This window comes from Pseudorca crassidens, chromosome 1 (genome assembly GCF_039906515.1).
Source record: "Pseudorca crassidens isolate mPseCra1 chromosome 1, mPseCra1.hap1, whole genome shotgun sequence".
NCBI classification, from domain to species: domain Eukaryota; kingdom Metazoa; phylum Chordata; class Mammalia; order Artiodactyla; family Delphinidae; genus Pseudorca; species Pseudorca crassidens.
Window position 1 is genome coordinate 152,472,001 of NC_090296.1, and position 25,446 is coordinate 152,497,446.

General features: G+C 44.7%; 1 protein-coding gene and 1 long non-coding RNA gene across 5 annotated transcripts in view; both read left to right on the top strand.

Annotated features, from left to right (window-relative positions):
• Positions 1–1,765: 1,765 nt before the first annotated feature.
• On the top strand, positions 1,766–14,659 carry SNRPA1 (small nuclear ribonucleoprotein polypeptide A'). Of its 2 annotated transcripts, XM_067699526.1 has the most exons (9): positions 2,001–2,157; positions 3,752–3,899; positions 4,900–4,978; positions 8,962–9,008; positions 9,298–9,400; positions 9,985–10,064; positions 10,474–10,549; positions 11,202–11,295; positions 14,441–14,659. In XM_067699526.1, exons 1-9 carry the CDS (start codon positions 2,076–2,078, stop codon positions 14,497–14,499), a joined length of 768 nt encoding a protein of 255 aa, XP_067555627.1. In that variant the 5' UTR covers positions 2,001–2,075; the 3' UTR covers positions 14,500–14,659. The 2 variants fall into 2 exon arrangements, with proteins under 2 accessions (XP_067555618.1, XP_067555627.1); XM_067699517.1 differs by lacking the exon at positions 3,752–3,899 and having other exon boundaries at positions 1,766–2,157.
• A 7,737-nt stretch (positions 14,660–22,396) lies between these two features.
• LOC137203426 (uncharacterized) overlaps positions 22,397–25,446 on the top strand; it is a 94,960-nt gene continuing 91,910 nt past the window's right edge. For all 3 annotated transcript variants that reach the window (XR_010933103.1, XR_010933102.1, XR_010933104.1), the window contains exon 1: positions 22,397–22,689. This is a non-coding gene — a long non-coding RNA (uncharacterized lncRNA). The remainder of the gene's footprint in view (positions 22,690–25,446) is intronic.

Sequence of the window (25,446 nt, forward strand, 5' to 3'; positions counted from 1 at the left end):
ATTGCATTTTGCATAAATACAAAACTAGGCAAAGCCAATCTACGCAAGATGTTAGATTAGTGGTTACCATTGGGGCAAGGGTGTGGCTGGAAGAGGGCAAGAGGTGTGCTTCTGGAATGTGCAATCTCCTGTTCTTGATCTGGATGTCAGTTGCTTGGGTGTGTGTAGTTTGCAGTCTGCTGCATGTATATCATGCTTCAATAGAAAGTTCAAAAGGAATCAATTCCAGGGGAATTGGAGAGCTAAATGTGAAGGATAAAACAACTGAGCCTCTAGTAGATAACACAGAAAAACATTTTGGAGATGAGGGAAGATTTCTCAAACAAGACACACACGTGAATACACATACACATAAACTGAACTATGTAAAAATTAGAAACTTCTGGTCATTAAACAACACCTTTTCATTAACGGTGAAAAGGTCAGTAAGCAGAAAACCCTTTCTGGGTCCCAGACCTACATGACCATAGTAAAAGTGTCCTCCCCAAGATAGGACAAAAGACACTGTCAATGGGCAGGGCTTCTGAGCTAAGACGTTCTTCTTCTGATGTCTGTTCTTGAATCGGACCCTTTGAAAGCTTGTTTCTTTTTCAAAATGGGAGAGGCAGTCACATTCTTATCCTTTTGATTCAATTTACAGCCCAGATCATGATTTGGTGATTTGGGGAATAAGATGTTTTCCTAGACCAAAATGGATTATAATGAGGATGTATGTGAGGACAGTATTTCCACTCCCTGTGAGGTCTTTGGTATTTAAGCAGTTTTAACCAAAAAAAAAAAAAAAAGTGAAAGGTAAACCACAGAGTATACTCATATCCAGAATATATAAAGAAATCCCATAATGAATAATAATAATAATAAAAGGCAGACAACCCAACAGAAAAAGATGGGCAAAGACTTGAATGGGCACTTTGCAAAAGATATCAAGAGTGGACAACATATACAGAAGATCCTCAACTTTATTAGTTATTAGAGAAAAGCAAAGCATTAGTGCAATACCACTACACACCCACCAGGATCGCTAAAATTATAAAGACTGACCGTGCCAAGGAGGCTGACGTTGGAAGTGATGGAAACCCTAACACACCACTAGAGACTGTGGAAATTATTTCAGCCTCTTGGCAGTGATCGTCAGGCATTATCTATCGATGATACCACATCCTATGTCCCATTAGTTCCACTCCTGGAGAAATTAAGATGCATGTGCATCAGATCCACGCACATGAAAATTTATAGCAGCATTATGCAGAACAGCCCCAAACTGGAAACTCTAATGTCCATGAACAGCAAAATGGATAAGTTATGGTGTGAGAGACACAATGGAATTCTATACAACAGCAAGTAAACAAACCTCTGCTGCCTGCAACCTGGATGGATTCCAGGCACGACACAGAGCCGAAGAAACCAGGCACAAAACCAGATTGCATGAGTCTATATCAAAAGCAAGCAAAACTAATCTATGGTGTTGGATTCGCAGTTGCCCTTGGGGAGGGGTGAGGGGGGCAGGTTTTCCGAAGTGTTCGTTTAGGCGGCCAGCGGCGGCCACGCGGGTGTGCTCACTCTGCTGCAGATTTCTGATCTGCGCGCTTTCCTGTGTACCAGGCTTCAACATGAATATCTAATTGTCTGTAGAGTACAGGCCTAACCACAAATTCGACCGGGGCGGGCGTCCCAGCCCGTCCTCATCTGGTACGCTGGGGGCCAAAATCCGGGACCCATCACTGGACCCACGGGTGGAGTGAGGACAGTCACAGCCTCCCTTTCACCTCACGGTGCACGGATGCACGAGAAAGTTCCCTTTCGGGGCTTTCACATTTTGTTAACTTGCGGACACAGCTGTCTGGACTCGGGGTCCCTGCAGACCGCGGCGGTGCCAGAGGAACAGAGCCAGAACCAGAGCGGAGCCCGAGCCCAGGGGCGTGGCTCCTCGATTGCTTCGGCCTGGACGCTGCTCAGCCCGCGCACGCCGGCGGCGATTGGTGCTGCCTGGCGCGGGCGCGGGCGCGGGCGCGGGGCATGCCGGGACGTCAGTGCGGCGAGAGGAGCGGGCGGCGAGGTGGGCGGGAGGTGGCAGGATGGTGAAACTGACGGCGGAGCTGATAGAGCAGGCGGCGCAGTACACCAACGCCGTGCGGGACCGCGAGCTGGACCTGCGGGGTGAGTCGGACGGGGGCGGGCGGTCCGGCCTCCCCGCCCGCCAGGCGGCCCGGCCTAGCCGCGTGCGCCAGGGCCGGAGCGTGGCCGGCGGCCTGCGTCCCGTGCTCCGAGCCGGGCTGGGTCCCGCTGTCGTCGGCGAAAAGCCGTCTCTCGGCCCTTCCGAGGCGCCCCTCACCCCAGCTCCTCCCCGCACACATGGGGCCGCCGCGATGCTCCGGTAGGACCGCGGGCCTGTGCCGGGCCAGCCGGGCGGGCTTCGCGGCCTGAGCCGCTGCGGGACCGGGAAATACACGATCTAGCGGTTGCGACCCTCGTGCGGAGCGAGACGCGTTAACTTGCTGTCGTGAGAGTGTAGACAGGGTAAGGGAGCGAGGAGACGAAGTACGGGACAAAAGCGATTGTCTTCCCGATATATGCTCCTCATTGGCTTCAGTCGTCTTTTCCCCTTTTACCAGAACATTGCAAAGAGCGGACTGTGGGAGCGAGGCTGGCGCTGCCCGGTGCCTGCTGAAGGGTCGCGGAAGCCCCCGAACTGTTAGGTTCCTGTAGTGATTTCCGCCTCGGCGTGCAGCTCGTCAGCATTTTAAGGGGCGGCTTCTCCGGGGATAAGATAATTAGTCTTGGCCTGAGATTCGCTCCCACGGGGAAAGCGCGGTCGCCGGAGCAGCACGGCTGCGGGCTCTGCTTTCTGCTTGCTTTTTTGTTTGCTGACAAAACCCAGTACTTTCGTTTTGTTGAAACTAAGTTTCTTAGAGAAAGGTTCAACTCAAGCGTAACCGACCGCTTTCACAGTCTTGGCACAGGTGATCCCTGCCTTCTCTCTGAGTCTGAAGTGCACCCCAACGTTGAGGAGTCTTGTTTTGGTGCAGCACTTACTTTGATGTAGCCCTTACAGCTCTGCACTGTGTGCTTTCACCTTGGCTCGTTTAACTTCTTTTTTTCTCCGAGCACTTAGCACAATAATTATGCCCGTGTTAGACAAATCAGGGAGTATTTGAGTTGTCCACAGGGTGATTTACCATTGTGTGTGAACTATTGACTTTCAACTCTGGGTTTGAGCTGGGGGAGGTGAAGTAAGGGGGAACTGTCATGATATCATGAAGACATCCCAATGAGTTCTAGGAATCGGGCCTGTGGGATGCAAAAGAGGTTGAGGGCTGTTGTCCACCATGTGTGAACAACGTTTGGACGCTGACAGTTAAGCAGCTCACAGCGTAAAGTCCTCTTAGGCCACTTCACTAGCTCTGGGGCCTTGCTTAGAGCAGCATTAGGCACCTTGTAAATATTCTTGAAAACTGTTAGGTACTAGTTACTGCTAGTAAGTATTCTCATCATTACTGCCCTTGTCACCATCGCCATCTTCATGTCCACTGCTAGACTATAAGCTTCATGGCAGCTGGGACTTGTGACTGTCTTGTTCCTTGTACTATGTGCCAGTACCTGGCAGTGTCTGGCAACGGCATAGGTGTTAGGTAAACACTTTTGGAAGGAACATTAGCTGTGAGTCCAATTACATGAAATGCTGCTAATGTTTTAGGTGCCTTTTAATTATATTAATACTTGTGTGGGTGTTTTTTTTTCCTCCTTTTTGCAGGGTATAAAATTCCTGTCATTGAAAATCTAGGCGCTACCTTAGACCAGTTTGATGCCATTGATTTTTCTGACAATGAAATCAGGAAACTGGATGGTTTTCCTTTGTTGAGAAGACTGAAAACATTATTAGTGAACAACAACAGAATATGGTAATTGTCTACCAGTGGAAAGTAGCTTTTTCCCCCTAGAGTAAATGTTGCAGAGTTCCCTGAAGAAGTTGCAGTATATACTGCCAGTTAAACCTACATATTTCTTTATTTTTCTTTTTAACCTACATATTTCTTAAATGGAAAATGAGCTGCATTTGTCTCATACAGATCCAGAGATTAATTTGTCATTGGTCTAGTCTTATTTGCATTTATTCAGAAATCTTGTGTGTATATATATATGTTCATGGTAAGTTTCTAATTTAAGTTAAAAACATGCTGCTTTGTACCTATTTTGGTTGATTTCTAAAATAATAATTAAAATTATCAGAGGGGTCATATTAAAGAGATAACATAAAATTCAACAATTATATTTTTGACTGAACATCTCATTCTACCTCAAATCCTCTGCTATTTGTTTTTCTTTAACTGCAGCTGATTTTTAGAATATTGCTTATTGAAATTAAGATTTTTTTTTGACCCACGTTCATCATCTCTGTAAATTTTGTTGGAGAAAAGTTATTAAAGGTCTATATACAATGTCTTTAAGAAGTTCTGGGTGTTGAGTTGCATTTTTTTAATAGGTGTATTTCTCATGAGTTAACTATTCCGTTGTGGTTTGGTTGGTGTATCTTGTGCTTGAGCTGTGAATGCAGAACCACTTGTATTTCTGTGCTACCTGCACACAAGTCCTGAGATGAGCAAAGTAAGTCTATTTACACAGGACTTTCTCTTCGTGTTAGGTCTCATTAGATAGTGTAGCAGTGGAAGGAGCCCCCGGCAGCTTTCAGGAGGCATTTCAGGAGGCATGGGTTTTAAAATCATCCCACTTCTGTGACCTCAGACAAGTTTCCTCTTTGTGCCTCATTTTCCTTCTGTTAGAGTGTTGGAAGAAAGATCTCTAAGGTTCTTCCCGCTTTGAAGTCCTCTGGGCAAGGGCTTAGATGAAGTTGTTAGCTTACTTAATTTTTACTTTCATTAAGATTTTTTCTTTTTATTTTAGCCGTATAGGTGAGGGACTTGATCAGGCTCTGCCCTGTCTGACAGAACTCATTCTCACCAACAACAGTCTTGTGGAATTGGTAAGTTGAACAGGGGAAAAACATATTTGCAGGGAGGAGTTAAAGGTACTACATGCCTTTTATAGAAAACTTGGAAAATCCAGAAAATTATCTCATCATCCTTTTTCTTTTCTTAATTCAGGAAAAGGGCCTTTTTTGGTTATGTGTTGCAAATATCTTCCCACTCTCTAGCTCACCTTTTGACTCTCTTGGGGTCTTGATAGAGAAGTTCCTAATTCAAGCATAATCCATTTCATCAGTCTGTTGTTATTAGTACTTTTGAGTTCTGTTAAGCTTCCCCTACCCCAGGGTCATAAAGAAACTCACATATTCTGTTTTCTAGAATCACAGTGTCCAGTATGGTAGCTATTAGCCACAAGTGGCTACTTTGAATTAAGATATACTAGAATATAAAATACACTACAGATTCTAGAGCGTTAGTACAAAAAAAAAAGAATATAAACTATCAATTTTTTTAAACTGACATTGAAATGGTAATATTTTGGAAAATAGGTAAAACAATGTATTATTAAAATTAGTTTCTCCTGTTTTAATGTCACTACTAGAAAATTACATATGTGACATACATTAAATTTTGTTGGAGAGTTTTATTCGAGAAATTATTGTTTTCCTCCACATTTAGATCAACGATCCATTTGAAATCTGTTTTTTTAAAAAAAAAAAACATTATACTTTCTTTATTTTTTTATAAACTTATTTATTTATTTTATTATTTTTGGCTGCGTTGGGTCTTCGTTGCTGCGTGTGGGCTTTCTCTAGTTGTGGCGAGCGGGCTTCGCATTGCGGTGGCTTCTCTTGTTGTGGAGCATGGGCTCCAGGTGCACGGGCTTCAGTAGTTGCGGCTCAGGGGCTTAGTTGCCCTTCAGCATGTGGGATCTTCCCGGACCAGGGCTCGAACCTGTGTCCCCTGCATTGGCAGGTGGATTCTTAACCACTGTGCCACCAAGGAAGCCCCTGAAATCCAGTTTCTTATAAGATAGGGGGCAAGTTTCATTTTCTCTATTTGGAAATGATTATTCTTATGTTTTTAAATTTCTGCTCTGTGTATAATTTTTAACAAAATTGAGCTTATACTATACATTGTTTTGCAACCTAAATTTCTCACTTAAATACTGGATGTTTAAGTTCATATGATATAACTTGATTTAAGGTTATTATGCCCTTAACCCCTCCCTTCCCTATTTCCCTGATTGTTCCTTTCCTGGTGGACGAGGTCTATAAGCTTCTTTCAGATTCCCAAAGGAGTACTTGACTCCAAAAGTAAGAAAGCACTGATCTGAGGGCATGTCCTTTCTAAACTATATGAGGTATGTGCGTTCATAGGGAACTTGTGGCATGATGGGGGCAGTATATTCTGTGTGTTGTAATTGTGTTTAAAGCTGTTTGCAAAGATGAAGGCTGTTTGTCCGATCAGTCACCGAAAGAGGTGTATTAAAATCCTGCATGATAGTGGATTTGACTGTTTCCTTGGAGTTCTGTCAATTTTAGTTTTATATATTTTTATGTTATTTTATTTGATATATCCAAATTTTATGTATCTTACTGATGAAATAAACCTTTTATGTGTGGTGACCCTCTTTACATCTTATTAGTGCTGTTTTACCCTGGTTGTCTATTTTATCTGCTGCAGTATACCAAAACAAGCTTTCTTTCAATTAGTATTTGCATAATCATTTTTTTCATCCTAACTTTACATTGTTTTTCTGTACTTATATTCTAGATTTGTCTCTTGAAAACAGCATATGATAGGATTCTTTTTTTAAATCCAGTCTGAAGTCTGACTTTTAAATGAAATAGTCTGTTTATGTTTAATGTAATTACTGGTATATTTGAGTTTATCTTCTTTCTTTTCTAGAATTTTTTATTTGTTCCATCTATCTGCAATTTTTTTCTCTCCTGTTTTGCTTGCTCTCTCTTTTTTTGGCATTCCACTTCTCCTTCTGATAGTTTAGAGATTAACTAATTATTAAATAGACTCTGTTTCTATTCTTAGCATCCTAGGAATTAGCACACCCATATTTATCCAAGTGTAAAGCAGTTAACCAGCACCTCTACCTCCTGAATAATGTGGCACCTTAACCATCTCACCGCTCCCCACCCCCCCGTGAAGACGTCACTGTGTTTTGCACAGTCCATATGTGTGTCTGTGTGTGTGACTAAATTTACCGTTCTTCCTTTCTTTTGGTTTTGCAGCTTTATTGAAGTATGATGGACAAATGAAAATTATATATGTTTAAGGTGTACAATGTGAAATTTGATATATGTATACATTGTGAAATGATTACCACAGACCAACATATTCACCACTTCACCTAGTTACCTTTTCGTGTGTGCAGTGAGAATACTTGAGATCTACTTTTTTATCATATTGAGTACACCATATGTTATTTTTAACTATAGTCGCAATGTTGTACCTGAAATCCCTAGAACTTATTTATCTTATAACTGAAAGTTTGTGCTCTTTAATCAATAGCTCATCTCCCCTTTCCTCCACCCCCTCAGCCTCTGGTAACCACCATTCAACTCTGTTGCTGTGAGTTGGACTTTTCTTGAGATTCCACATAAAAGTGAGGTCAGGCAATATTTGTCTTCCTTTGTTCCTTTTTGGATTGTTCTTTAGATTTCCTTTAGTGATGGTGTGCCAGTAGCAAGCTTTAGAGCTCCCTCCCATGCTGTTGTGAGGTATTTAAAAGTGGCAGCTTTCTGAGCACCTGGCTGTGTTGCCCGCTCCTGCTTTTACTTGTACTTTTTTCCTCATTGTCCCTCTTGGCCCTGTCCCACTTAGTTCAGATCTGTTCTAGCAGTTTCTCCTCCATGTGGGGCTTTGTTCTGGAAAGGGCACAGTTTCTGGTGGAGTGAAGTCCCAGATTGCTCGAGCCCTTCAGGCATCATCACACACTTAATGTGTTCATTATTGGGACATGCCTATCTTTTGCCTATCCTTTCTCAAACTGGGTACCTGTCAGTCGGTTTGGAGTTCTCGGGTCTCTTGGACGCCTCTCTGCCTTTCCTCTCTTCTTCCTTTATGGATGTTGTCACCAGGCAAGGCATGTAGCTCTCACAGTAGTTTGTCCTCACTGGCTTCTGTGTTAGGTTCTTGCCAGAGTACCTTTTCATCTAGTTTGCTTGTAGTTGACTGTACATTTTGGTTTTCCTATCCTTGTAGCACTGTGTTTTATGACATAATTTGGGAAGATTCAAAAGCTAACCTGCCTTCTTCCCATATACGTTTGTTTTTTTTTTTTCTTTGCGGTACGTGGGCCTCTCACTGTTGTGGCCTCTCCCGTTGCGGAGCACAGGCTCCGGACGCGCAGGCTCAGCGGCCATGGCTCACAGGCCCAGCTGCTCCGCAGCATGTGGGATCTTCCCGGACTGGGGTACGAACCCGCGTCCCCTGCATCGGCAGGCGGACTCTCAACCACTGCACCACCAGGGAAGCCCAATATATACGTTATTTTTTAAGTGTACTCCTTGTCCTTGAAAATTTTATTTGAAGAGGTTTGGGGGCGCCTAGAATAAAGCTGCCTTCCCTCAAAGATGACATACCCGTGTTGCTCCCAGGCACCAACAGGAAAAACCACCTTACACCAAGATCACGGTTTGAGGTTCCCTATGTGAACAACTTGCTCAAAAGTTACAGCAGTTTTCACATTGCTTTCTTTTCTCAATCACTGCTTTAAGCTCAGTAGTCCTTTTGAACTTGCTACAGGAAATGATTTTTTTTTTTTTTTGGTCTCTTCTGCTGTTGAGACAGAAACTGTTGTGGCCAAGATATTAAGTTTAAGAAGCTCAAATTTATGAACCAGGGTATTCAGTAGAAATGTGCCAAGCATCTGTGATGTGCTAGTGTTGTGCGGTTCTGGGGCAGGAAAAACAAATGCATAAAAGACAAGATCAGTCCTTGCTCCAAAGGCATCCACCATTTCACAGTATCAAAATGGGGTGTGGTATTCGTGTTCTTACCTGTGGCTGTTATTTTACAGGGTGATCTGGACCCTTTGGCATCTCTCAAATCATTGACTTATTTAAGGTATGGAAATTATTTGTGGTGGTGACAATAAAGTCTTTTAAAATAACACCATTACCAGCCTTGATCTTAAAGTCATCAGTTAGTAAAAAGTACCTTTAAAAAACAAATACTGAAAGTATTTCCTTTGGGCTATGTTAAAATTTCCGTAGTGTTAAGTTCTTATGACATTGAAATGTGAAGAATAGTGAACTTTGCCTTACTTCATGGACTCATTAGATTTTATTAAAATGGACCTCTTGAGTGCTGTGCTGTGAACAACATTGGCACTGTATTGTTCCTTTTCTTGTAGTATTCTAAGGAATCCTGTAACAAATAAGAAGCATTACAGACTATATGTGATTTATAAAGTTCCACAAGTCAGAGTACTGGATTTCCAGAAGGTGAAACTAAAAGTAAGTATTACTCTGTTGTAAGTCATTATAGATTGGTGTGTTTTCCTTTATACTTTCGTTACTGACTTTTTAAATGGCCCAGTGATTTTTATCATTGGTTTATAATGAGAATGGGGAGGGGGCGCTAAGTCAATTTTCGCATACGGTGTTTATGGTGGGACTTTGAGTTCCGGTTGTCTTGTGTGGGGCTGGCCTTTCTAGAGGTGGCACAGCCTCAGAGCCGCCGTGGGCACTGTCACAGCAGACGACCTGCTTAGATGCACTCCCTGTGGGGAGTGTAATGTAATCCACGTTTCAGTACCTTTAATTGTTAGAATGATTTTCCCTTTATTGGGGGATTTTTTTTTTTTTAACCTTCTTAGTTCCTTGAGAGCCCCTCCTTGAAACTCGGAGAGGGAACTTTCTTCAAGGACCTTCACCAGAAAGGCGACCACTGTGTCTCCTTTTAATGTGAAATTGGCTTCGTGGTATTTTCACCAGCCCAGAGTATTCCAGGAGAGTTTTCTTCCATGTTTTCTGAGGAATGCATCTAAATGCATGTGGTATTCCTATTTCCATTAACTATGTGTGTGGTGTCGCTGTAGGAGCGTCAGGAAGCAGAGAAAATGTTCAAGGGCAAACGGGGTGCACAACTTGCAAAGGATATTGCCAGGAGAAGCAAAACGTAAGATCCGGATGTCCAACTTCACTCCACTTCACCTTCAGAAACATTATCTGTCTGGCATTTTGCCTCCTGCAAAATGAAATGAAACACCTGTGACTACTACAGTACTAAATTTGCGTGATGATGATCCGTGACCATCAGTGGTCCATGTATCACATGAGATTTCTACCAGGGTAGCAGAGCAAATATTTCAGTATTCAGTCTTAGTGTGATATTATATACGTCCTCCTTTCTCTGTAGGAAGATGAACTGGGTGGTGTTTCTGAAGGAGAGAGTTTCTTGTATCAGTTTGTTAACAAAGATAAGATACTACACTGGTTGAATTACTTTCAAAAGCTTTTGAAAGTAAAAGAGAAGCAATTTCTATTGGTCTGGATTTGACAGTTTTGTACTTCCCTCCCCTCCCAAGTTTCAATCCAGGTGCTGGTTTGCCAACTGACAAAAAGAAAGGTGGGCCATCTCCAGGGGATGTGGAAGCAATCAAGGTAATCATGTGTTAGGATTCTTGGACTGGAGTGAGCTGTTATGGGTTTAGGACACAAAATTATGTAATAACCCAAGTAATAAATCAAACACTGCAAATTTTCCCCACAGTTGTTAGAATCCAGCTGTATTTTTGTGTAAGGAAAAACTAGCTTAAAGATATCATATGACCAGACTTTGACTTGAATTAATTATATGAGCCAGTCAAAGTGGAGGCAGCTCTGGTCTTTCTCATTTTCCCAGGATGTGTTTTATTTGAACAGTTAGTTACCTTTGCGTGCTGTCTTAATTTTTACTTTGAAAGATTTGCTACCTGAAAGATCCTGCTTGATGAGAAATCCTAATTTTATAATACTGCCTCCTAAATTATCCAGTAGCATAATTCCAAATAGGTACTTCAATTAGCTAAGATTTTAGGACACGAGCAGCGATTATTTGCTCTCTTATAATAGGGTCTACAGCTGTTTACCAATTTTGGAAATTTATGATTTGGTTTTGGGCTTGATTTCACTGTGCCAGTAAAATTCTTCCCCCAACAAAGAACTATTTAATATTCCAACTCAAAAAGACGGTGTGAATTCCTGTGAGTGTTTTCTGGGTGGTGGAGGCTTAGATGAAAGTAACTGTCCGTCTCCATTGTCTCCTGGCATCCAGAATGCTATAGCAAACGCATCAACTTTGGCTGAAGTGGAGCGGCTGAAGGGCTTGCTTCAGTCCGGTCAGATACCTGGCAGAGAACGCAGATCAGGTAACAATGTTCTGTCTTTATTTCCAAATTAATGGTACACTTGGAGTGATTGCAAAACAAATGGTACACTTGGAGTGATTGCAAAACAGTTTAGATGCTACGACCCAAGAATGCTACAATAGTGCCTCATTACCATCTAATCTAATCCACACAAAATGCCTTTAAATGCTCTTTGAAGAGAAATCATTTGTTAAAGAATGTTATGTTCTAGGACTCTGGGGTTTTTGTAAAAGTTGAGACAAACATTATTTCATAGCCATGGAATGAAAGCGAACAGTGGAGGTGACCGTGTTGCCTTTGACCCCTGTCCATGTAGGCTAGCTTAGCAGATGAGGACACAGGCTCCAGAGCCAGACAGGCTGAGGGTCAGAGCTTAGCTTCACCAGTTCTGTCCTTGGGTAAATTTCTTAATCTCTACTTACTCTTAAATCTGTGTCCTTATCTTTAAATCTGAGATAGTGATAATGGTAACCTCAAAAGGTTGTTGGGAGCACTAAGTAAGATACTTCGTAGGTAGCACTGAGCATAGGGTGTGAGCCCTTCTGATAGTAAATGCCAGCTTTGTGTCAGGCAGACTGGTGGACAGTTGGGTATAAAGTGAAAACTACCCCAGACCGTGCATATTACAAGTTTGATATGAATGTAACTGGGACCTCTGTCTAGACTGGCAGCTCAGGGAAAGTTTCCTTGGGGAAATAATGCTGGAACTGAAGCTAAAAATGAGTAAGACGTTAATTAGACCAGTGGTTCTCATCCGTGTGGTCCTTGGGGCCTTGGGGCACACATTTTTGGTTTCCTGGGTGACGATGGAATGGGGGTGCATAAAGCACCTCTGTGCCTACATGGGTGGTTGGCTCCCTGTGCTTGTGCTGGCTCAGGTGAGAGGCAGGCAGCTTCACCAACGTGAAGTGAGCTTGCCACTTCAAGGAGAGCAGCTAGTGTTTGTTACCAATGATAATCAAATTTTCAAGCAGAAATTAAAAGCTGGGAAAATTTTTTTCCACAATTGTAACCTTGACAGTTTCCCAGTACTTCCAGACTTCTCTGCGGAAATTGTTGCTATTAATGAATGTGATTTTTTTTATATAACATATAAAGAAATGGGTCAACATTTGGAAGACCTGTATAACTCAGTGAACAATGTTTTCCAAATGATGTTACAGAGTTATGCATCCATTCAGAGTACAGAATAAACCGGTGGATTTTCAAGTCAGAGAGTATGAAAAGTTCATTGATAAGGTTTCAGACTCCACACTGCAATCTAACCTTTAAGAAACTACCACTTTCAGGACTTCCCTGGCAGTCCAGTGGTTAAGACTTGGCTTTTACTGCTGTGGGCCTGGGTTCGGTCCCTGGTCGGGGAACTAAAATCCCACAAGCCAAGTGGTGTGGCCAAAAAAAAAAACAACTACCACTTCTGTCAAGTTTGGGCATAGTATCAGAAAAGAATATCCACAACTGCCTGCAAAGACTTAAAATACTCCTCCCTTGTCTAACTACATGTCTGTGTGAGGCTGACTTTCTTCATACCGTTCAATCAAAACAACATACTGTAGCAAGTGGAATGATGAAGTCACTACACGGGTCCAGCTGCTATTTGGCAGACATTACAGAGATGGGCAAAACTAGAAAATAATGCCGACTTTCTCACTAAATATTTTTGTTTCAGAAAATATTGGTATTGTTATATTTTATAAAAATATAAACATTGTTACTATATAATAGATTTATTGTTTTAATGAATTACTGTTTTTTAAAATACTTTTAATTTTCTAACATACTATCGATAAACGTAATCTACTTAAACAAAAGCTCTTTGGGTCCTAAAATTAAAATATTTGAGAACCCCTGAACTAGACAAAGGCAGAATGGCATTCTCGGGGCAAGGAACTGCACTGGCCTTAAGAGATCCTTGCACACTTGGACTGAAGGAGGACAGTGTGAGCCAAGGTCAAGGGATGGGGGGGAATGTGGTGAGACGGGCAGCAGAGTGAGCTCTCAAGTCCAGCCCCTCTGGGGACTGCAGGCCTGCAGTCCCCATGCCGGAGGAGGTCTGCGGTCCTGAGAACAATACAGGTCTGTCAAAGGCTTTCAAGACTCCCTGGTAACAGCTTGGGGGAGGAAGCTGTGTCTAATTGCTTATTGGGACTGCAGTATGACAAAATTACTGAATTAATTTGCTTCCCCTAAAGTGTTTTATTTGAGCCTTAGGCTAGCTTTGGATTTTTCAGTGTCATCTAAACATGTGGGCACATTGAGGACAGGAAGATGGAGATTGTTCCTGGTTCTGTCAATTTCAGTGGGCCCAGGCTTCTGAGTAGCACTTCCTGTATCTAGAAATGTAATGTTTGGGTCTAACTAGAAACAAACATGAGAAATTTTCCCTAACATTGACAGGGTTAAAACATTTCCTTTATCAGAATACATTGACTAAAATATCTGCAATAAATTGTTGACAAATAACAACTGTTTCATTGTTGTTGCCATATTTTTCTTAATTTAGAGACATAGTCACTAACTGACTATCCCCAGCATGTGGTAGGTATTCCCCCCCCCCGCCCCTTTTTTAAATCTTTTTGAGTGTTCCCAGTTTCTTTGCCCATAGTAGTGGCAAGAACAAAACACAAAGTGTAAGCTTTTTGTGTTTATAAAAAATGAGTTATCAGGCTTCCCTGGTGGTGCAGTGGTTGAGAGTCCGCCTGCCGATGCAGGGGACACAGGTTTGTGCCCTGGTCCGGGAGGATCCCACATGCCGTGGATCGGCTAGGCCCGTGAGCCATGGCTGCTGATCCTGCGTGTCTGGAGCCTGTGCTCCGCAACGGGAGAGGCCACGGCAGTGAGAGGCCCGAGTACCGCAAAAAAAAAAAAAAAAAGAGTTATCAGCTTGACTAGAATGGCAGGCAAAGAGTTTGACTTGCATAAAACACCTTTGTGACCTTTCCTCTTAGGAACTGACAATCCTTTCCAATACCTGCCAAAGATAGATGGTCTCCAGACCCTAAACTCCTCAAGGCAGAGGCCGCTGTTGGGCTTTTGTACCTTGCCCAGGGCCTGGCACACAGCAGCCTCACGGATGGGCGCTCACACACTGAGCAAGCACGTTCTCTAAAATTGATATTACTTCCGGCTTTGTGTTTTTCTCTAGGCCCCACTGATGATGGTGAAGAGGAGATGGAAGAAGACACAGTCACAAATGGGTCCTGAGCAGGGTGGCCTCTAAGGATCTCAGGACATACAAGAGTCCACTTCAGACAGGTCCTGCTTTTTGAACAGCTTTGTTTGTGTCAGCAAGGTAGAGTTCATAAGCATTGTTGAAATGCTTAAGACTGCTGGTAATTTTGTAATAAAAATTTTGAAATCTAAATGCCAGTTTTCTATCAATAGTGCAAATAAAGGACGTGCTGTGCTGCGGATTGCACATCATTGGGGTGTATGTGTGGTGAGGCCTGGACGTGTGGGAGTTGGAAATGCAGGAGGGCAGATCTTGTGGGTAGGCTTCCCAGTCCTCATGAAATGTTTAGGTTTTTAAATTCATAATAAAACTTACAGTTATCTGTGTGCTGCCACTGATTGTCAGAATTTGCGATCTTGGGTGCATTTTTTTTCTGCATGAAAAATAACAAGAGCTTTGTTAAAGGCAGCCAGGCTCTAGGGCTTTACAGAAGTCAACATCCTTTAAAGTTTTTATTTAACCCTATGTACAAACATGCAAACGATGAACTGCTGGTTGGGACAGTTAGAGGGGATGTGATGTCTGCCTGTCAGTTGGTGGGATTTGTGCAAAGCAGCAGCACGTTCCAGCGCTGAGGACGCAGTGGAGGAGTTGGGGCTGCCCGGCAGCCCACTAAGGCGTGGTGTCCAGCTCCTGGGTGCCCATTACAGTCCTAACACCCTGCTGTGGCCAGTTTGGGCTAATCTAAAAATCAAGGTGGGGCTTCCTTGGTGGTGCAGTGGTTAAGAATCCTCCTGCCAATGCAGGGGACACGGGTTCGAGCCCTGGTCCAGGAGGATCCCACATGCCGCAGAGCAGCTAAGCCCGTGCACCACAACTACTGAGCCTGCGCTCTAGAGCCCGTGAGCCACAACTACTGAGCCCACGTGCCACAACTACTGAGCCCACGTGCCACAACTACTGAAGCCCGCGCACCTAGAGCCGGTGCTCCACAACAAGAGAAGCCACTGCAGTGAGAAGCCCACGCTCCGCAATGAAGAGTAGCCCCCGCTCGCCGCAACTAGAGAAAGCCCGTGCGCAGCAACGAAGACCCAGTGCAGCCAAAAATAAATAAAATAAATTTTTTAATAAATAAAAATCAGGGTGGTGGAGGGGAGTGCCTTCGCCAGCCATCTTTTCTCATCTGCTGGTGTTTGTGTTGTTTTTTAAAGCTCCCTGGATGATTTCTAAATGTGAGAAGCACTCCTCTAAATAGGCCCTGAAACAGTTTGGGGTGATGCTGATGGACTAGTTGCTGTTCGTGTAAGGCATATACAAGATGCCTGGGACACGAAGAAACTCCTGCTTGGAGGAGCTGACAGTCTAACTGGGGAGACAGAACCTCACACAGTAGTGGGGCTAAACCTCAGTGCAGTAGCAACGAAGAGAAAAGAATGGGTAGAGCCTTCAGAAAGCTTCAGAAAGGAGATGGAGCTTGGGCATCAGGAGGACCTGGCCTTTAGATTTCCTCAGTACAACCCTAGACCAGTGCCTCTCCAACTCCAGTGCACTGTGAACCCTGGGGGTCTTGCCAGAGTGCAGGGTCTTTTGTGGGGCCTGAGGCTCTGTGCTTCTAGCAGGTTCCCAGGAGCTGTCCATCGGAGGATAGCACTCAGGATTTCTAGCCTTACTGCTCACCCCTTCCTTACACCTTCAGCTCCTTCCGGGGCCATCCCCTATGATCTGTTTACTGATTGATTACAAAAAGCACTTCTCTTTCTCTTTGGAGGTAAAGTGTGGTCTTACCTGCCTCTTCTTTAGCAAATCATTTTTCTGGATGATTGTGCCATGTCAGGAAGGGCCTGTGCTGTCAGGAACCAGGATTTATACTCAGCCCCTGGCGGCACTGAAAAGGCCTCCCTGGCAGAGGCCAGCCTACTGGGTGTCTGAGTGACACTTGCAGCTTCTGATGGAGGGGATAATGTTCAAAAAGCCCGGTGGTAACACTTCAGCTCTTGACAGTGGAGTAGGTACTTGGCGTGAGCTCAGACTTGGGTCTGGTTTTCACTCAGGTTGGATTTCAATATTTTGATTGCTAGTGCTGTGTCCATCATCAGTTTGGGGGCATTTCCCTGATGGACCTCCCTACACCCTCCCCAGTCATGATTCATCTTTCAAAGCTCCCTCATCTTTCAAAGCTCCCAACAGGAAAGGTTTACAATCCCATGACATGACCAAAGCACAAGACTGCAGAAAAGCCACAGCAATTCCAGAGGGCTACAGGCCCCTGAGCTGCCCCCTCCCCTGCCAGCTGGCTGATCCCCCACCCCCACCAACAACCGAGGAGGGAGGGAGGAGAGGGGGAGGGAAAGAGAGAGGAAGAAAAGTATCTCCTGAGAACCCTGCTCCACTCCAGGGACCGCTCACCCCAGCCTGGCCTTGCTCCACACTTCCCTGCCTGAGCTCTCCAAAGAAGTTAAACTGTTTGCAGATGACATGACGCTATATGTAGAAAATCCTAAAGATGCTACCAGAAAACTAGAGCTCATCAATGAACTCAGTAAAGTTGCTGGATACAAAATTAATACATAGAAATCTGTTGCATTTCAATACACTACCAATGAAATATCTGAAAGAGAAATTGAGGAAACAATTCCATTTACCATTGCATCAAAAAGAATAAAATACCTAGGAATAAGCCTACCTAAGGAGGCAAAAGACCTGTACTCCAAAAACTGTAAGATGCTGATGAAAGTAACTGAAGACCGTATAAACAGATGGAAAGAATGGAGGTGGGGGAATCATGCTTGTGGTCTCCAGACTATACTACAAAGCTGCAATAATCTAAACAGTATGGTACTGGCACAAAAATATATGGATCAATGGAACAGGATAGAAAGCCGAGAAATAAACCCATTTGTGGTCAATTAATCTACAACAAAGGAGGCAAGAATGTACAGTGGAGAAAAAAATCTCTTCAATAAGTGTTGCTGGGAAAACTGGACAGCTACATGTAAAAGAATGAAATTAGAAAACCTCACACTATATACAAAAATAAACTCAAAATGGATTAAAGACCTAAATGTAAGACTGGATACTATAAAACTCCTAGAGGAGAACAGGCAGAACACTGACATAAATCGCAGCAATATCTTTTTGGATCCATCTCCTAGAGTAATGGAAATAAAAATAAATGGGACCTAATTAAAAGCTTTTGCAAAGGAAACCATGAACAAAACGAAAAGACAATCTACAGACTGGGAGGAAATATTTGCAAATGATGTGACCAACAAGATTAATTTCCAAAATATACAAACAGCTCATATAGCTTAATATCAAAAATTAAATCAAAGAACCCCAATCAAAGAAAGTCATGGCTTCTTTATCTGAATGACGAAGATGTTCTTTCACACTTCTTAGAACCCAGATTAAAACATAAGTCCATCAGATAAATGGAAGCAATTTTAAAAATAAAAAGAGGGATAGAAATTTCATTTGTATATACATGGGGGAAAAGTGTTATTTTTTTTAAAGATCAGAATTTTGCAAATTTTATGGATGGTAAAAACTGTTCCATTTTCCATGTACTCCCTTAGGTTTACCAAATCAAACTCTCTACAATGAGTATGTCTAACACTGAGCTGTTTTAAATTCTTATTTTCCCGTCGTCAATGGCCAAGTGCAGAGGTCATCAGGAGGTCAACTCTAATCCACCCATGGACATGGCAGCCTTGACTACTGATGTTCAAGCTAGACACCATCAGCAGAACCACATCTCCTAACGTGGGTGAATTTCTACTAGTAATCATGGATGGAAACGGGGAAATCAAAGGATATTCTCTATTGAGAATCAAAGTTGTAGATCCCTATCATGGGTTCATTACTTTGAATGTTTGACCCAAAACACCTACATCTATTGCACCATGCCCAATTCTACTATCTTTATAAGATGCAGCCTTACAGTGAAAGAGAAACAGGTGCAACAGCAATATCTCATCCTCTCTGAAGCCCCTAGACTCAGAAGTTTTAAAGGCAAAAGAAAATCATACTTTTCCTGAACAAAAAGAGTAGAGGCATTTAAATTTAAATTTAAATTTGGAGTCTGTCCCATCCCTTAACTGTCACGTACACTCTCTTTCCACATAAGCCTGAGTTTAGGATGTGTTGTTCAGAGATTATATTGTGATGAATGAAGTATTTTTTTATTCTTTAAAAAATATTACTAATTTGTTAAAAAGTGATGGAGTGAGCATAATACTAAATTTCACGATTTTTTTTACTAGAATACTGAGATGGACCACCTTGAAGTCCAGTTTTTTCATAAGAGTCTTTATTCAGTGACAGCATTAACTTCCCTATAAAGCAAATAATCCCCACAAAAGAAATGTTAAAAATATGACTCATGCTCGCTGACTAAAAGAAAGCAAGGCAAACTGAGCAGTTAGATATCACTGTAATAAATTATATACATGAATCTTACTGCAGCATTGTTTATAATAGTGAAACTGGATGTCATCAAATATCTATCAAAGAAGGAATAATTAGACAAATCATGGTATAAAAAATAATTAGGAATTAAGAATGAAGGGAAAAAAGACTTATTGATAACAATTGAATAAAGCAAAGCTTTCACAGGGAAATAAAGGAACAAAAAACAATTCAGACTTCATTTCTGGTTCAGCATGTGAAGAATTTGGAAGTTGCCATTCTAACAACAAGTAAAAAACTAAACAAACTGAAAATCAGTAAATTTTGTTAGATCTATCAAAGAATTGAGGTCACAGGCAAATTGCCGGCCCCCAAATCAGAGAGACAGACAGGTAGGTACAAAGAATCTCATTTACTGAAGCAGAAATGTGCAAGCAGAAACCTCCATGGACACCAGGGAGGAAACCTGAACCGCGATTGACAAATTGCTGGAGGCTCAGTGCAGCAAGTGTAAGAGATACAAACTCTAGGGGGGCCCAGTGTTAGGGAGGGTCTTAGAACCTCACCCACTTTTGTGAGTCTTAGCTTCAGAATTCCTACCAGATTCTCACTCTGAAAAATTGGAGACAGTGTGCTGCATGTCCAGCAGGGGAACAAGAAACTGTTTTGAAATAGGCCCACAACATTTTATTCTTCTTAATGAAGCCTGCCCTCAAGAGAATCTATTTTACCAGACCCTAAACAACTTGGGATTTAACAGAACATAACTGACCTGAAGGAAGAGAAATACCAAAATCCAGCCCTCTCTAGAGAAACCATATGAATGTAATACATGTAAGAAAAGCAGTGGCTAGAGAGCAAACCCTCATCCAGACCAAAGAACTCATGCTACGTGCTCACGAGGCTCTGCTCCGTGTCATCTTCCCTCTGGACTTGGGTTGATGGAGCAGTCTCTATCTGGATACTGCCTTTGCCAGGGAAAGAGGAAAATCATGCACTGGTTCTGAAGCGTGTGCTCACATTTCTTTCCCTGTTCATCAACCCCTTTGCTGTGACTGGAGAAACAAAGGGCAGGGCTGTATAATCCTCCAGTGAGAGGAGAGCGACAGCAAAGTGCATTGAATGTGGGTGAATTGTAATCCAGTTCCACACCAGGCTTGAGATTTTTTGTTTTTGCAGTACGCAGTCCTTTTACTGTTGTGGCCTCTCCCGTTGCAGAGCACAGGCTCCGGACACGCAGGCTCAGTGGCCATGGCTCACGGGCCTAGCCACTCCACAGCATGTGGGATCTTCCCGGACCAGGGCACGAACCTGTGTCCCCTGCATCAGCAGGCGGACTCTCAACAGCTGCGCCACCAGGGAAGCCCCCAGGCTTAATATTTTGATGTTTATCTTAGGAGCAGTGGAAAACCACTGAGTACATTTTCCATTTTTAATAAATCACCCTGGCTGTAGTGAGAACAGCAGAGTGGATGTGGGGAGAAACATTAGGAGGTCATTTCAGTTTTTCAGATAGTACTTTAGACCAGGGCCCTGGCAGTGGAACTGGAGAGAAACCAATAGACTTAAAGACAGGAGGACCTAGTGCTGTGCAAATGGAAGCAGAGGTGAGTGAACATATGGCCCCCGGAGGGTGGAAGAAACACAGCAGACCTGGCGTCTCATGTCTCACCAGCTGCAGCTCCAGTCTTCTGGAAAGACAGCTAATCCATTCTCTGTTCTTAGGTTCCCTGTTTTCTCATAAATCACCCTTCTTGCTTAAAAAAAAAACCAAACAGCATGATCTAAATAAAGGAGGGAACAAATGGATTGATTAATAGGGTGACCTGACAATAAGTGACAGAATGACCAGGGCTATTAATTGACGTCTCCAAATGTTCAGAGTGAAGAGAAACTAGACTCGTCCAGAAGAAAACAGTCTCCCCGCTGAGCCTGCCTCACAGGGATCCCTCCCTTCCCCACCAACACATCAGGGGTCTCCGTTCTTCCAGGGAGCCATGACCAATTTCATCTGTGACAGAGAAAGGGAAGCAGAGAGGGAGGTGGATGATGGATGGACTCCATGGAACCTCCACACCATCCTCTCCTCCCCTCCATGTGGCCTCCCTCTATTTCCCTTTGAGAGCCCCAAACTTGACTTCAAGTGGGAGAACTTGGGAATCACAAATGCCCCAAAAGATTTCCTGGGGCAGCAGCAGCATTGGGCAAGCTCATAGGGACCTAGAGCTGGGGGTCTTCACAGGCACGGAAAGAGCTGATCCTCCTCTGCCCTGGGTGCTCTCAGCAGCCATGAAGGGGAAGGATTTAGATGCACAGCTGTGTGATTGTGGACTCAACTCAGCCCAGCTCTGCCATGGGAGAGTTGTGGCTATTTTCCACGGTGCTCATCGGCTGACTCAGCTGGAGAGACATGTTCTAAGACCCAACCACAGCATGTCGGAGCTGAGGGGGCTCCAGGAACTCATTTTCCCCAGTGCCTCTTCAGATGAGAAAGCAGAAGCCCAGAAAGGAGGAGGAATTCCTCAGGGCCACACGGTGGGTGGCAGAGCGGGACTGGAAGCTCACCTCCAGATGCTTCATCACACAAAACTTGTTCCCTTTTGGAGGCTCCTGGGTGATACCCACTACTCAGAACAACTAACAGTCCTGAGAACCCATAGCAGCATGTAGTAGGTGCTCAGTGGATGTTTGTTGACTGAATAAATGATTGTAACGGGACACAGAAACCAAGCCTTGAGGCTGGAAGGGGATCCCCAATCCTCCCTCTTTTTTTTTTATTATTTTTTTACAAATTTATTTATTTATTTTTGGCTGCTGTTGGGTGTTCATTGCTGCGCACAGGCTTTCTCTAGTTGGGGCGAGCGGCGGCTACTCTTCGTTGCAGTGCGCTGGCTTCTCATTGCGGTGGCTTCTCTTGTTGCGGAGCACGGGCTCTAGGTGCGCAGGTGTCAGTCGTTGCGGCACGCGGGCTCCAGAGCGCAGGTGTCAGTAGTTGCGGCCTGCGGGCTCCAGAGCGCAGGCGTCAGTAGTTGTGGCTCGCGGGCTCTAGAGCGCAGGCTCAGTAGCGCACGGGCTTAATTGCTCCGCGGCATATGGGATCTTCCCGGCAGGGTCCGAACCCGTGTCCCCTAGCATTGGCAGGCGGATTCTTAACTACTGCGCCACCAGGGAAGTCTTGCTCATTTTTGGTGTTGGTGGGTGAAACGGGGCTTGGGAAGAGAAGAAATGCATCATGAATTCTTTTGTAAACAGAGGACAAAGGGGTGTGGGAGGAGGATGTGAGCAGGTACCTCCCAGGAAACTGAGCACAGAGGACGCAGCAGCTGCTCCCTCACCCCTGCTCTCTTCGTATCACCCTGTCTCCCACCCCACACAAAGGGTGAACAGCCAGCAAGTTTCCCGGAGAGGATAGTCACATGACCTCGACCTAGCCAATCAGTATGTTTCATCCTCCCTGGCCACCGTGATTGGCTCAGGGGTGGGCTAGTGACCAATCAGGGCCCAGGGTGGGGCCTTGTGCTGGAATCCTGGAGAAGAGAAGCTGTGTTTCGCTTGCCCAGCCCGCGGTAGCTGGAGGGGTCGCGAAGTCAGCCCGCAGCAGCTGGTGGGGACGCGAGGTCAGTCCGGGGCAGTTGGAGGGGACTTGACCTCAGCCTGTGGCAGTTGGTGGCCGTCTTGCTCCCATCAAGGTAGAGCCGCCTGTGAGGATGACACCAGTAAGCAGAACCCAGAGGCGGGGAGAGACCGTTTCTGCTGACGTCCGTGAGCTCCAGGTGCAGCCCTGCCGTAAGCCGTCCACCTGTGGACTTAGTTACGTAAGTCATTCTCTCGTGCTTGTTTGTTAGCCTGTTTGAGCCACTTTGGGTTTTCTGTCCAGCTGGCTAAGTGGAGACCCTGGAACCGCAACTGTGTGGGTTTCGTCTAGCTTCACGGAAGAACTTCCAGATAACACTGGAGACTCCAGTTTAATCTGGAGATCCGAATGGATTCAAGCGGTATCTATTGGGGCCAGCTGTAAATTCTAGGATCACCCAAATTAGTCCTCACAGAATTAGTCCCATTAAGGTAGCAATCCATGTCCCCATTTAGAGGACAAGACGGGGGCTCAGAGAAGGGAGGTAACTGGGCTACAGTGAGGAAGTGTGGAGCCAGACAGAACCCCCAGATCCTGCTGCTTGAACTCTGGGGAAGCCACATGGTATGGCTTGTTCTTTAGACGGGGCTAAGGTACCCAGCAGTGCTTGGGCCAAAGTGACTCCACAGGCATTTTGATGGCTGGAGGCTTCTGGCCATGGTCGGGGTGGGGTGAGGTCCCTGAGGCTCTGAAGGCCCACGGTGTGCAGGCTCAGGGGACACAGAGAGGAGAAGGCAGAGGCCTGCCCCGGAGGTGTTCACAGACCAAATATGGACGGGCCAGACAGGCAGACAGGGTACCATAGCGCCTGAGCTGCTTTCACAGGTGAAGGGTGGGGGGCTTTTATTTCTCTATGGGACAAGGCTCTTAGCTTCACATTGAGTCCCATTAGGGACATAAATAGTGTCCCTTTTCATGTCCCTTCAGTAAAGAGGCCACCCCAAAACTTCCCCTCCCTTCCCCTTGTCAAGGCCTCCACACAGGCGAGCAGGGCTCTTTAAATGCAGTTCTGCAGACTTTTTGAGCTAAGGATTTAGAATAACGAGGCAAGGAGGGCCCTGCCCCACAGGAGGGCAGGGTGGGCAGGTGGTGATGAGTAACCTGTACAACCTCAGCTGACTGAAGTGTCAGCAGCAGCAAGAGAGCAACAGCCAAGCGCTGAGTGGGTGCAGAATAAGTGGATTAAATGTGTTCATCCAGCAGCCTCTGGGATGGTGGGCCCTGGAGCACAACTCTAAGTGTGGAAGAGGGAGGGTCCCCAGTGCCTGGACCCCCACCTTCTAGAAATCTGGGTTGAGATGTGACTTTGAAATCACAACACGGGTTCAAAGCTGGCTCCAACACTTGGGCCTCCGTTTTCTCATCTGTAAAATGGGAATATTGAAGTCTCTCCCTCTTAGGGTGGGGAGGGGATTAAATGGGATGACAGGTAGAGCACAGGGGCTGGCTGGGCTGAGCGTGCACCCAGGCACGCTGTTGTTGCTGCTAAACCACTGTCTTCCGGGCCAGGGTCGGCACACTTTTCCCGAAAGTTATTTCCCAGCCCTCTGCTGCTGTAGAGCAAACGCAGCTTCGGCAACAGGTTGTCCACGCTCTCACCCCTGATTGCTGAGATATAGATATTGGGTATGATTGTCACATAACACTGTTAGTTTTAGGCGTCCAGCATCATGATTTGATACAGGTACATATTATGAAATGATCACCACAGTAAGTTTAGTTACCATCACCACCACACACAGCTACAGATTATTTTTCTTGTGATGAGAACTTTGAAGATCTTCTCTCTTAGCAACTTTCACATACACAGCACAGTGATGTTGACCACAGTCACTTTGCTGTACATACATCCCCAGGGCCTGTGTATCTTACAGCTGGAAGTTTGTGCCTTTTGACCCTCTTCGCCCATTTCACCAGCCCCCTCAACACCCAGCCTCTGGTAATGGCCATCCTGTTCTCTGTTTCTATGAGTTTGGTTTACTTTTTCAACTCTGTGAGTGAGGTAAGTATCTTTCTCTGTCTGACTTATTTCACTTAGCATAATGCCCTCAAGGTCCATCCTTGTTGCAAATGGCAAGATTTCCTTCTTTTTTATGGCTGAGTAAGATTCCATTATATATATAATTTATATATATATATATGTCACATTTTCTTAACCCATTCATGTGTCGATGGACACCTAGGTTGTTTCCATGTTACTGAACACAAGTCCATGTGCCCGATGCACAGTGAAGCCAAACAAACACCAGAGTGAAGCAGAGAAAGGTTTATTGTAGGGTCAGCAAGGAGACGAGTGGCTCATGACCCCCAAATCCCGAACTCCCCAAAGGGTTTCAGCAAAGCATTTTTAAAGGCCAGGTGAGGGAGGGGGGGGTCACAGGGTGTGTGGTCAGCTTGTACACGATTCTCTGATGGGTCGATGGTGAGGTGTCACAGGGGTTAACTTTATCAGTCCTTAGGTGCCAGTAGGTCTGGGGGCTCATGATCATCAAGTAGTTAATATTTTCCACTTGGTGGGGGTTTTAGCATCTGAAAAACTCAGGAAACATGCATGAGATACTATTATCTGGCTACTTCAGAGAGGAGCTACAGCAGAGAATATGGGGGAGGGGTCTGTCCCGGGAAGGCCCCATAGGGTCCTGCTCGGTTACATCCATATCTTGGTTATTGTAAATAATGCTGCAGTGAACTGCCTTCCACGTCCACTCCAGGCCTGCAGCCCTGCTGGCAGCATAAAGCCGGTCGTGAAGGACACAGGCAGTGGGGCCTGGGTGATAGCAGGGCTTCCCTGCTCCTTCTATGCGCCTCAGTGTCCTTGGCTGTAACAGAGTAACAGGGCCTCCAGGAAAACTCAAAAAGACCCTTCTCTGTGACCTTGGGCAGCCACTGCCCTCTCTGTGCCTCAGTGTCCTCGTCTGTAATGGAGAACTAGTAACAG